The 13,473-nt window shown below is 41.7% G+C and overlaps 1 protein-coding gene across 1 annotated transcript in view; it reads right to left on the reverse strand.

Moving 5' to 3' along the window:
* Positions 1 to 13,473, reverse strand: part of FBXL17 (F-box and leucine rich repeat protein 17) — a 533,662-nt gene that overhangs the window by 376,845 nt on the left and 143,344 nt on the right. Inside the window, exon 5 of the mRNA XM_002713874.5 lies at positions 122 to 229. Within this exon, the coding sequence (XP_002713920.4) occupies positions 122 to 229 (108 nt within the window). The remainder of the gene's footprint in view (positions 1 to 121; positions 230 to 13,473) is intronic.

Here is a 13,473-nt window from a genome sequence, read left to right on the forward strand (position 1 = left end):
AGTATGCTTCCATAATGGTCCGCCTATTCCTCATTCAAGTTCATTCAGCAATGCAAGGACCCATCACGTGAATGGTGTGCTTAGGGAAACGAAAGGTATGTAGCTATACCAAGGTCCCTACCTTGGTGAGGTGAATGACGCCTTTAGAGGTGACTGAACAACCCATGAAGCCAACGTACTGAAGTTCAGGACAGTGCTCAGCAAATGCTTTCACGGACTGATCTGTCACCTAGGGAGGAGAGAGAGAGACAGTCACTCAGGTGGTGCTACATCAAACTCAAGGGTTTGGCACAAATTCTCTTTGCTCCGTCTCGCATCATTACTATTTCCCTTTTGTTTAGATTTGAATCAACACACAAACATGTTGCACCATCTCCTGTGCTTTAACAAAAATCCCTCCTCACCGCACACCCCCTTCAATCACCCAATGCTTTTGTATTTATCCATAATACCTCAAAGCAATGTTGATACTGACTACCTCCACTTCTCTTTCTCTCATTATGTGTGTGCATATATATGTGTGTGTGTGTGTGTATACACAGAGACATTTATATACATAGTTATATATAGACATTTAATTCATATGCTATAAAATCCATTCTTTCAAAGCATGAAAGGTTCAGTGGTTTTTAGTATATCTGTAATGTTTTGTACCATCACCAATACCTAATTCCAGGACCTGTTTATCAGCCCAAAAAAGAAACTCCCCATCCTAGCAGACATTTCCAGACTCCCTCATGCCTCCAATCCCTGGAAACTCTCATTCTCTGTGATTTGGTTATTCTAAATCCTTTACATAAATGAAACCATGAAAGTCGTGACCTCTTCTGACTGTCTTGTTACACTCAGCATGGGGTTTCCAAGGTTCGTCCATGTTGGAGCACGTATCAGTGCTTCATTCCTTTTTATTGCCAAATAATATTCCATTGTGCATATACGGAACATTGCTAAAGGTTGAACTGTGACTCCCACACAATCCCCAATTTGAAGTCCTAAGCCCCAGTGCCTCAGAATGTGCCCTTATTTAGGAATTGGTCTCTTGCAGATATCAATAGTTGGGATGAAGTCACACTTGAGTAGGGTAGACCTCCAATGCAACCCAGCAGGTGTTCTAATAAGAAGGTGAAGCTGCAACACAGATGCATACATGGAGAATGCTGTGTGAAGATGGCAGTCACACTGGGATGCCAAGGATTGCCAAGACAAGATCAGACACTAGAGATGGCTTGGGACAGATCCATTCCTAACACATTCAGAAGCAGCAAGCCCTGCATATACCTTGATCTGAATTTCTAGCCTCTAGAAATGTAAGATAGTCAATATCTACTATTTGAGCCACTCAGTATGTGGCACTTTGTTACACAGACCTAGAAAACCAGTACAAACATTTTCCACACTCTCCTGATCTCACTCAAATCAAGCTCTTAGAGTTTGACCCTAAGCAGACCCCAACTACTTTCATCTACCTTAAACCTCCACCCCTCTCACTCCAACCAAAGACTGTCGGTCCTCCTCAAACACGCCATGTCTGTCTATCTCAGGATCCTTATGTTTTTCTCCCCTCGGTCCCAAATACATCCCCCCTCAGTATTCACATGACTTACCTCCTCAATTCCTTCCTGTCTCTGCTTCACTGTCACTTCTTGAGCTCCTTGCTAACCACCCCAGCTAAAATTACACCAAGCAATGTCTCTACTCATTGCTTCTCACTCTACTTTGATTTTCTTCCTGACACACATATCACTGCCTGATTACATTACATACCTATTCACATGTTAGTTTGCCTGTCTTCCCCCTTCAGAACAATCATCTTATCTCCCTCCAGTAGTGTAATCATCCCTCCCGGTTTGCCTTGTGTACTCTCAATCTAAGCACCAAAGGTCCCACAGTCCAGGAAAACCCTCAGTCCAGGCAAACTGGGAGGGCTGACCATCCTAATCAGAGTGTGCATCCAGCACCATTCACACACCATCAGCACTTAGAACATCGCTGGAACTTAGGAAGAAGAAACTGAATATTTAAATAAATCATGATTTTTTTCTCTCTTCATATTTCATTGCACTTTGTACTTCTATATATTTTTAGATCAAAGGTATATTTCATTATTTTAATAGATTACTTTTTAAATGACATTATATTAGTGACACTATCTTCTCTGATATGATGGGTATAAGATTTTAACCAAAAAAAAAAAAAAAAAAAAAAAAAGAGGGAGGAAGGAACATTTTTACACCAGTGCTCTTAACTTTGATGTGTCATTGTTAATTTTATGTGTGACCCTGACTTGACTACACCACAGGATGCCCAGATAATGAGTTAAATACTATTCCAGGTATTTCTGGATGAGATGAACAATGGAATCAGTAGGCTGAGGAACAGACTGTCCTCCCTAGTACGGATGAGCCTCCCCCAATCTGTTCAACAACTGCAAAGAACAAAAGTCAGAGAACGGAGAATGCGCGTTTTTCCGTTCCTGGCTCTCTTACAGCTGGGACATCAGCCTTCCCTGCCTTCTGACCCAGACCTGGACAGGAACTTACACCAGAGGCTTTCCTGGCTCTCCTGGACTGGAAACATACATCGGCTTTCCTTGGCCTCCGGAACGCTCACTGCAGATCTTTGGATTTCTCAGTCTCTGTCATCATATAAGGCAAATCCCTAAAACAACCCTTGACTGATAGACAGGTAGATGGATAATCGCCTAATGACTTTGTTTCTCTGGAGAACCCTGTGTATTACAATCCTTTATGGAGTTTATTAAAAAAACTCAGAGCCAAGTGGGGTGAGGCCCAAGGATCTGTATTTTTAACAAGCTCCCAAGGGACACGTAAACCATGTGAATGCCTGAGTCTCCACTGCTACAAAACAGTCCCACTGATAGCATTTGGCATTTCTAACCAGCCCCTCTCTAAATGAAAGGCAGAATTAAATTCCTTTTTTGTCTCTCAACCTCCAAGAAATTTCCATGTATAAAATTATCTTCCTATAATTGTGTTAACATTTTCTTCTTAGCATCACAAAGCTGTAGCATAGAAAAGGCCCATATATTCTTTATCATATACTTCATTTCAGATTCACTTTCCTCACCATCAAGATGAAATCAACAAGGTAAGCACCTTTGTCAGTAACAGCAGTGGCTTACATCTCTTTTGCATTAGCTTTAGTATGGGTGATTCTTACTTTGTATCTGCGTTATTTATGCTGAACAGATATTGGAAAATAGAGGCATGTGAATAGAATTAATTCTAAACAATCACAAGAACATTTTCCTGAAATAATGAAACCAACAGCATCCCTGGTATGTCTGATAAAAGATTAATTCTGCCCTCAAAAGTAAAGTATGCTTAAGCATATTGAGATTCAGGGCGCCGTTGATAAATTAAAAATGTGTTTTCCTGACACTCAGCCTTCTAAAGACATTATGTTAACAAAGAATATTTAAGGCACCAGAATCATCAGAAGCTTGCATGAAACTCCATCTGTACTAAAAACAAAAAAAGGGTAACAGAGGTTAAACACATGGTTAATTGGTTAAATATCCTGCTCAATCCCTAACATCAAGTCTTCCCTACATCTCTCTCCAAAGAGGGAAGAGGAACTCAGATAACGATAGGGACAGAGGAAAGGTCAGGTCGAGGGGGCCAGAGCTTTCAGAACAAGAAGGGTATTAAAAATTCACTTGCTGAGTCTTTCTGTTTCAATTCAAGCTAATAGAATAAGACAGTTCAGAGGAACTTCCAATATGAGCAGAACCCTCGAAAGCAAGACCAGAGTAAGTCCTTAGGGTACAGAAACACTTTTAGTTGGCTTGAGTTTAAGAGTCTAATAAGGGCTGTGGCACAGTGGGTTAAAACCCTGGCCTGAAGTGCCGGCATCCCATATGGGCGCCAGTTCTAGTCCTGGCTGCTCCTCTTCCAATCCAGCGCTCTGCTGTGGCCTGGGAAAGAAGTAAAAGATGGCCCAAGTCCTTGGGCCCCTGCACCCCTGTGGGAGACCCAGAAGAGGCTCCTGGCTCCTGGCTTTGGATTGGCGCAGCTCCGGCTGTTGTGGCCATCTGGGGAGTGAACCAGCGGATGGAAGACTTCACTCTCAATTTCTAACCTCTCTCTGTTACATTGTCTTTCAAATAAATAACATAAATCTTTACCAAAAAGAGAGTCTAACAAAAGGGCCTGGAAGATCTGGGTGGCAATCAACTCCACTCCCAAGCATAAAAGTTAGGGGTCTGAGGCAGAGAATCGGGCAGAAGCACAAGAGGAGACTGCTAAAGGAAGGCACTAGTGGTTGTCAGCTTCTCTGGGACCCGGAACTCTGCTTGCTTTCAAATTGTCACAGGTGTGTCCGCTTACTGCATGGTTCTGAACAAGTCATTTCACTTCTCTATACTTTAATCCATCTGTAATATGGGGAAAATAATATAGTGCCTATCTGACAGCGTAAAATAAGACAATGCACGCGAAATGTTTTGAACGCTGCATGATGGTAAGTGCAATTGCTCAATAAATTTTAGCTATTATTATCATCCCAGGTTACCTTTCTACTGCAGTCTAATTCTCAGCAAGGACTATGAGGTTGACACATATACGAGAATAATTCAAAGAGTAATTAGAGAGCATGCTGGTTTATTCTTCTGCTTACTGCAGGAAATCCTGATCATAATTTGGGGGCTCCAGCTTATGAGCGCCACTATAGGCTGGAAGTGAGAGAGACACATGTGAAAGTTTATTACTAACTCATTATGGTAAAAGGAATCCCATTTTATGTTTCTCTACCTGTTGGCACATCAGAATCTCCTGAGGAGCTTTCTGATTTAATTTCTGGGTGGAGGTCTGCACTCATTTTTATCTTAAAAGCTCCCCAGGAGACTGTAATGTGCAAGTTCTGTTGTGAACCAATTCTAAGGCCTTCTATTCAAAAGGCAGTTCCTCAAACAGCATAGGCATCACCTTGAAGTCTGTAAACAATACAAAATCTTAGGCACTACCACAGACCTGCAGAACCCTAGTCTGTATTTTAACAAGATCTTCTGATGATACTTATGTACCCTAAAGCTTGAGAAATACTGCTCCAGGGATTAAGGGCTATGTCATCTCCTGGGGTAAGATAAAGGAAAAACTGGATGGCTATGTCATAACCCAAGGACTATGGAGAATCTTTTAACAGCTTTATTGATATAATTTGCATAAAATTAGTCATTTAAAAAGTATAGTTAAGTGAGTTTTAGTAAGTTTACGCAGTCATGCAACCATTACCACAATTCACTTTTGGAACATTTGCACTGAAACATGTCCAAATTCATTTTATTCTTTATGTTCATATGCAGTAGTCACTCACAGCTCCCACCTCCAGGCTCAGGCAACCTCTGACCTGCTTTCTATACACGTTTCCTCTTCCAGAAATTTCACATTAACAGAATTCTATCATTAGTATCTTGTGTCTTGCTTCTTTCACTACCTTAATGTTTCGTGGTTCATACATGCTGTTACACGTATCAGCAGTTCATAGTTTTATTTTTTGGTAGAATTCACTGCTTGTATATACTATACTTCATTTATTCACTAATTGATAAATACCTGAATTATTTCCTCATCTGGGACTTAGACAAATAATGCTCCTGTAATCACTCGTGCACAACCCTTTGTATGGATATATGTGTTTTTCACTGTTCTTGAATAAACACCTAGGAATGGAACTGGTGAGTCATATAATTGTGTGTTTAATTTTTGACCCATTTTAACAACTGGTTCTTTGTCTTGAATTGCAAGAATTCCTAGTATATTCTGGATACAGGTACCTATTAAGATATTTGTTTCACAAATATTTTCTTCCACTCTATGCCTTTCCTTGGAATTTTCTTAATGGTGTTCTTAGTCTAACATTAAGGTACAGGAAGCACTTGGGAGTTAACCTTTGTCTACAGAGGAAAGTAAGGTAAAAGGTTCATTTTCGTATGGGCGTATCCAATTGTGCCAGCATCATCTGTTGAGCAGACTACACACTGTGGGGTAATTTTAAAGCTCCAGCCTGGAATGTCTTGACTTGAAAACTCGTAAGTTATTCACAGACTGTGGGAAAACTAAGCAGTGGGTGAGAATAAGCATGCAAATAGAAATGCTACTCAGGATTTGGAAAGGAGCATTATAAAATTAGATTCTGGTCTTCAGTCAAGGTTGTGCTGAAGACAGAGAGAAAGATAACTCCTCACATAAACAAGGATCATCTCCTTTAACTATCACTCTAGAAGCCAAACTACACTCTTTCTACCTGCATGAAAAGAAGTAGGTGCCGTTAGTGCTACACTAGGAGAATCGCTGATGAGAAGCAATGTCTGCAGTCCCTTCAGAGTCGAGAGGACCACAAAGAGCCTGAATAGACTAAATACACATCAACATTCTAGCAGAGCTTAGTTCAGCCGTCTTCAGAGGGCCTTCTCTGGCTGCTAAACCTGAGGAGGACGAAAAACCAAAAGAGTTGTACTCAATCAGAAATCCCTTGAGGGAGGATTCCTGAGAAATGAAATGTGGGGAAAGTGAAGCCCCCTCTAAGAGACAGAAATAATAGGGCTAAAAAATCTAGAATAGGGGAACAAATGTAACAGTTGTGGCAGGAATGACCTATACATAGGACTAACAAACTCTTGGCTAGAAGAATGATAAAGAGATGATAGGCGGCCAAGTTTCCTTGCAAAATTCCCATTTATAAATGCAATTTTTGGGTAGTGGTTTACTCTACCTCTGAACTTGAAGATCTGGTCTCTAGATAAAAATCACACTTAGCTGACATTTGAGGTATGAGGTAAACTTTGGTCTTCCAGGTTTTGTAACCTGTGCTCTTTAGCATGTGACTTCTCAAATGCTACTAATTCCACTGAAGTGCAAGAGCAAATTCAAGGCCTTCCTTTCACCCCTAGAGAAGCAGAGTGGTAGGAATCAAGGAAAAATGGGTCTCCTATCTAGGACACTTTCTAAAAGAGGTGCTACTCTTTGATTACTTTTTCCATCTCCTGCACACCAAATGAGTGTGGCACTGATAAGCTGAGTATATACTGAGTACCGCCCCCACAGGAATACACACAAAGAGGAAGCATAGTAGAGGCACAAGGTAAACCAATTCTGAAGTACTGAGGGAACCGAAGTAAATTATAAAACCAGAGGAGTGACTACAAACCAAGGAAGCGCTTTCATCTGGAAAAGATTAAAATTAAAGAAGAAAAAAGTAAGGATGGGGGAAGATTTCATATAAATTTCAGGGTTCTAAGTAAAGAGATACAACTTAGCCTTATTTTAAGACATAAAGGTTTCTTGGACTTGGGAGGAGATATCTATCTTTATCAGAACAACACCAATTCAATGAGAGAGGCTTTGTCACGTGCATTGAAAGATTAACTTTGAGGCCGGCGCCGCGGCTCACTAGGCTAATCCTCCGCCTAGCGGCGCCGGCACACCGGGTTCTAGTCCCGGCTGGGGCGCCGGATTCTGTCCCGGTTGCCCCTCTTCCAGGCCAGCTCTCTGCTGTGGCCAGGGAGTGCAGTGGAGGATGGCCCAGGTGCTTGGGTCCTGCACCCCATGGGAGACCAGGAAAAGCACCTGGCTCCTGGCTCCTGCCATCGGATCAGCGCGGTGCGCTGGCCGTAGCGCGCCGGCTACGGCGGCCATTGGAGGGTGAACCAATGGCAAAGGAAGACCTTTCTCTCTGTCTCTCTCTCTCACTGTCCACTCTGCCTGTCAAAAAAAAAAAATAAAAAAAATAAAAAAAAGAACGATTAACTTTGAGAAATAATTGCAAGCACATATGAAGAGCACAATAATCTGTAGTATTAATTCTTTTTTTTTTATTTATTTTTATTTATTTTTTTGACAGGCAGAGTGGACAGTGAGAGAGATAGAGAAAAAGGTCTTCCTTTGCCGTTGGTTCACCCTCCAATGGCCGCCGCGGCCGGCGCGCTGCGGCCGGCGCACCGTGCTGATCCGATGGCAGGAGCCAGGAGCCAGGTGCTTTTCCTGGTCTCCTATGGGGTGCAGGGCCCAAGCACCTGGGCCATCCTCCACTGCACTCCCTGGCCACAGCAGAGAGCTGGCCTGGAAGAGGGGCAACCAGGACAGAATCCGGCGCCCCGACCAGGACTAGAACCCGGTGTGCCGGCGCCGCTAGGCAGAGGATTAGCCTAGTGAGCCGCGGCGCCGGCCTGTAGTATTAATTCTTAAAAGGTGGAATAATCTTAGATTTCACTACTGCTGGCATGGGGCCAGCACTGTGGCATTGCACATAAAGCCACCACCTGCAGTGCCGGCATCCTATATGGGCGATGGTTTGAGTCCCAGCTGCCCCACTTCCGATCCAGCTCCTGCTAAGGCCTGGGAAAGCAGAGGAGATGGCCCATGTCCTTGGGCCTCTGCACTGGTGTGGGAGACCCAGAAGAAGATCCTGGCTCGTGACTTCAGATTGGCACAACTCCGGCTATGGAGGCCAATTGGAGAGTGAACCAGCGGGTTGAAGACCTTTCTCTCTCTGTCTTTCTCTTTGCCTCTCTTCTCTGTGCAATTCTGCCTTTCAATTAAGTAAATCAAATAAATCTTTAAAAAAATTAAAAAATAAAAGTCAGATTAACTGATAAAAAGAGATTTATCAGTTATGCATTAAAGTACTCTGAAAGGGAAAAGACCCTGGTGTATAACTAATGGCATGGCTATCTGGCCCTATTAATAAGATCTATGATAACTTAGGCATGACTTAACCATGTCCCTTCAATTTGCTGACTAGGTTTCTTTGATTAATACTTCTTTGGTTTATTGAAACTCAGTATTTGTATAATATAAATGAAACAAGTCTATTCTGTGTCTGCTCACTCTTTAATCTATGAAAGGGGTAATCCAAAAAGTCTACGTAGCAATAATATTTAGAAAATGCTTTCAAGCAGCCGGCGCCGTGGCTCAATAGGCTAATCCTCCACCTTGCGGTGCCGGCACACCGGGTTCTAGTCCCGGTCGGGGCACCGGATTCTGTCCCGGTTGCCCCTCTTCCAGGCCAGCTCTCTGCTATGGCCAGGGAGTGCAGTGGAGGATGGCCCAAGTGCTTGGGCCCTGCACCCCATGGGAGACCAGGAAAAGCACCTGGATCCTGGCTCCTGCCATCGGATCAGCGCGGTGCGCCGGCTGCAGCGGCGGCCATTGGAGGGTGAACCAACGGCAAAGGAAGACCTTTCTCTCTGTCTCTCTCTCTCACTGTCCACTCTGCCTATCAAAAAAAAAAAAAAAAAAAAAAAGAAAATGCTTTCAAGCAATATATACATTTGTACATTAGCCCAGGGAGATAAACAGGTGCAATTTCCATTTTACAGGTGAAGTTAAATAACCTGTCCAAGGTTACATGGGACTCACCTGAGGTTAACTGTACGTTCATAAACATATAATTCAATGATTGTATCATATGAAAAATGTATTAATTCTGCAAATGTTAAGGATTTTCTTTTGCATTCTGTCAAAGTTTATTTTATTTCTAAATAAAGCCTTTAAATTAACAGATACGGTTCGTTTGAGGATTCACTTCAAAGACTAAGAAAAAGAAATTCACGACATCAATTCATGATTGAAGGCTAAATTAAATCCACCATACAAATCACTTGCCAAAATTTCATCATGTAGATGTATCATGTATTAGAAAATAAGAAAAAAAACAGAAGAAGTTTATATAACTTGAATTCGGAATCATCTCACTTTGAATGAAGTTTCATTATAAAGGATGAAATGAACTTAAGTCCCAGATGGCTAACACACAAAGAACAGTGAACAGCTCCCAACAGCAGCAGAGCTACTGAGTATTTCAAGGGCATGCTAAAATTCACAAAGCAAGAGAAAGCCAGCCATGATAAAGGTAATTTACTTAGACTTCCACTGTCTGTGCTTCAGTTCTCCCCTGTGCAGCGCTGCACTCTCTGCCTGCCTTCCTCGACTTCTGCCTGAATCTTTTCTTCTCCATGTCATGTGGTCCTCTCTCCTCGCCTATGTTCCCAGGTGCCACTTCACCTCCTTTCCCTGGTTCTTCCTCATCTCTCTTCTGAAACCCTTTGCCTACTGCCACACCCTTCCTTAACTAGCTGATAGTAATATGGAATGAAAGAACTTTCATTTTTAAATACATTTTTAAAAATTTATTTTATTATGAGAAAGAGTGACATAGAGAGAGAGAGAGTGCTTTCACCCTCTGGTTCACTTCCCAAATGCCTGCAATGCCAGGGTTGGGCCAGCCCAAAGCCAGGAACCCAGAATTCTGTCTGGTTTCCTGTGTGAGTGGCAGGGCCCGAGGACTTGGGCCATCACTACTAACTTCCCAGGCACATTAGCAGGGAGCTGGATCACAGGTGGAGGAGCCAGGACTCAAACTGGCACTCCAGTATGGGATGCCAGCATCAAAATGATGGTTTAATCCACTGCTCCACAATACAGGATCCTGAAAGCAATTAAATATAACTATTATATTAGTTTAATAAGATTTATATTAACCTTCTATCTACCTGAAAAAGAAACTTAAGATTATATGCCTCTCTGAAACCTCTGGACTCAGTCTGCCAGGGTTACAATCCAGCTCTACCTCTTCCTGGTTGTGTGAGCTCAGGATGTTATTTTGTATCTGAAAAGTGTGAAAATGAGATATCAGACTAATGGAGTTCTTGAGAGCATTCCAAGGAAATACCCATGTGCCAATCATATTCTATACAAGTATTCAATAAAACTTAGCCAAGACTCAACATATACACAATTTATTTCCCTGTTTCCTTAGACATTCTGGACATTATTGCACAAAGTTAACTTTTATTTGTATCATTATAGTTGATAGAATATAAATTAGCATTTAATGAAAATCTAAAATATAACCCAACATTTCATGAAAATCTGTAATATGTCACACATACCCCAATTGCACCACTAGAAATAGAAATGACAGCAATACAGAGACTATTCTAGTCTATACTCGCTCACCATGCAAGAGTTATGCATCAGGACAGAAAAAGTGCAAGTTAAATGAAACTTCCAGCTAGTAAAATATCAGCAGCAAGTTTAATTGTACTTCACAGGCTTACTCATACTTATACACTCTACACCTCTCTGTAACTCTGCCTTTCAAATAAATAAATTAATATTTTCAAAAGAAAAAATAAAATGATATAATAAAAATAATCCAAATAACAACCTGTTTTGTTAAAGTATGTTGATTCTATTTTTAATGTTCCAACGGCAAATTATTTCATTCTAAAGAGCACTTGGATAGGGCAAGCATATTCTACTGCTGTTAAAGTCTTTGGAAAGCACAGCAAAGTGTAAATACTCAAGTTTGGGCCTTGCAACGGCCTTCAACATGCAAGATCATGAGTACTAAGTGCAACAGATTAATTGTGAGGAAAATGCATGTGGCAGGTTTCCACTAAGGAGTCTAACTCACATATCTACTCCAGAACAACAGAGATCACACCGCTACTGGAAGGCTGATGCGCAATATGCAAAAAGAAAATACACAGAAGCAAGAGCACAACCTTCAAAAAGTCACCGGTGTTTGTGAAAATATTTCAGATTAGACTTTAATATTTTAACAGGGGAAAAATGTCTCCCAGGATGAATAAAATCTAACCAAGGTATAAAGCCCTAATAATCTGTGTTTTAATCATAAATGAAAGCCAATAATCACTTGTCTAAAAAAAAGAATACAAACACCCTGATGTCTGAATATAGAACATTTCTTACATATTCATGTTAACATTCTTTAAACAAGAAACCTATCATCAAAAAACAAAACTTAAAATTAGGTTATACATTTTTCATCATGTCAGACAAATACATTCACAGCTCACTAAATGTTCTTTCCTTACATTTCAAACAGCTTACAAAATCCCACCTGTGTCGAAGAAAGTTTCCACAATAAATGGAAGGAAGACAGAAAGTCTGCCACCACCCTAACCCAGTCCACTCCCCACCCACTTAACCACGCTGGTAATGAGAAAGTAAGGAGGGCATTTTCCCTGTCAACTTTGGCAGAGGATTTTTACACATTTTGTAGTGTACAAATCTGTTTCCTTTTATTAATTAGAAGCTCAGAATGGGCAGAGCTTATAATATATGACACCAAATCAAGCTTCACCTCTCCAGACAGAGCCGGCAGGTGTGGGGAATGTCCAGCCTGCAGGTCGTATGAGGCCTGCCAAAGCAACCGCAGGTAGAACTCAAAATTCAATAAATCTAGGGCAGGATAATTTTTTTAAGTTGTTAATTTTGTATGGTCCACAAATGATGTTGTAAATAAATACCCAAATGGCCCTTGGCATAAAAAGGTCTCCCACCTCTGGGAGAGTTAAGGAAGGTTGTTAGGTATCATCATGAGAACACTATTCAAGGCCAAGTTAATACCTGTCAATGGCACAGGGCCTGACAGATAGGTAGCACTCAATAAACATTCACTGACTACACGAATGAATGAAAGCAACACAGAAAACCATGTCACCAATGACAAACTGACAAATGTAACGCACATTTCTATTGTGCCCATGTGCCCAGTACTGTGCTAGGTCATTTTAGTTTCTATTTATTTATACAATAGTATAAAAGTCCTAAGATGCTTATACATTCCAGGCCAGGTAGAGGCTTTTGAGGGAATTCTAAAGAGCAGGATCCACCTGTTCACTTCCCAGATGCCTGCAATAGCCAGGGCTAGCCAAAGCACAAGCTGGGAGCCAGGAACTCAAATGGGGTTTCCCACTTGAGCCACCACCACTGCCTCTCAATGTGCACATAAGCAAGAATAAGGAATGGAGAGCAGAGCTGGGACTTGAACCCTGGTACTCTGAAATGGGATGCAGATGTCTCAAGCTGCATCTAAAACTGTCAAACGCCCACTGAAGTGCATGTATATGTTAATCTGGGGAGAACAAAAATACACAGAAATTAATAAAAAAAAAAAAAACTAAAATACCAGGAGAAGCATACTTTGTTCACTGAGGTTTTGGGGATTGGTTTTGTTGACGAGACATGGTTCCTTGAGCTTTTGAGTAATTTGTACTAACCGAATGCTCTGGAATTCACTATATGCAGAGTAGGCAATGGAACACGATGATGTACCTGACTCAACTACACGATATGCAGAGTCTCAAGAAAAGTAAGGTCCTGTCTTATCTATGGGTGTGTGCACCAGTGATAATGGTGGTGGGGCAATGTGCACAGATAAGCATAAAAGCATAAGACAAACGCTGTGATCACTATGCAAAAACTGCTCTGGATCCAAAGAAAGAGAGCAATCCATTTTAGGTATTTCTGGGAAGCCAAATGGTATTGTGAAAGTTACAAAAAAGGTAAGACACCGGCGCTGCAGCTCACTTGGCTAATCCTCTGCCTGTGGCACCGGCACCCTGGGGTTCTAGTCCTGGTTGGGGTGCCGGATTCTGTCCTGGTTGCTCCTCTTCCAGGCCAGCTCTCTGCTGTGGCCTGGGAA

This window comes from Oryctolagus cuniculus, chromosome 14 (genome assembly GCF_964237555.1).
Source record: "Oryctolagus cuniculus chromosome 14, mOryCun1.1, whole genome shotgun sequence".
Lineage (NCBI taxonomy): Eukaryota > Metazoa > Chordata > Mammalia > Lagomorpha > Leporidae > Oryctolagus > Oryctolagus cuniculus.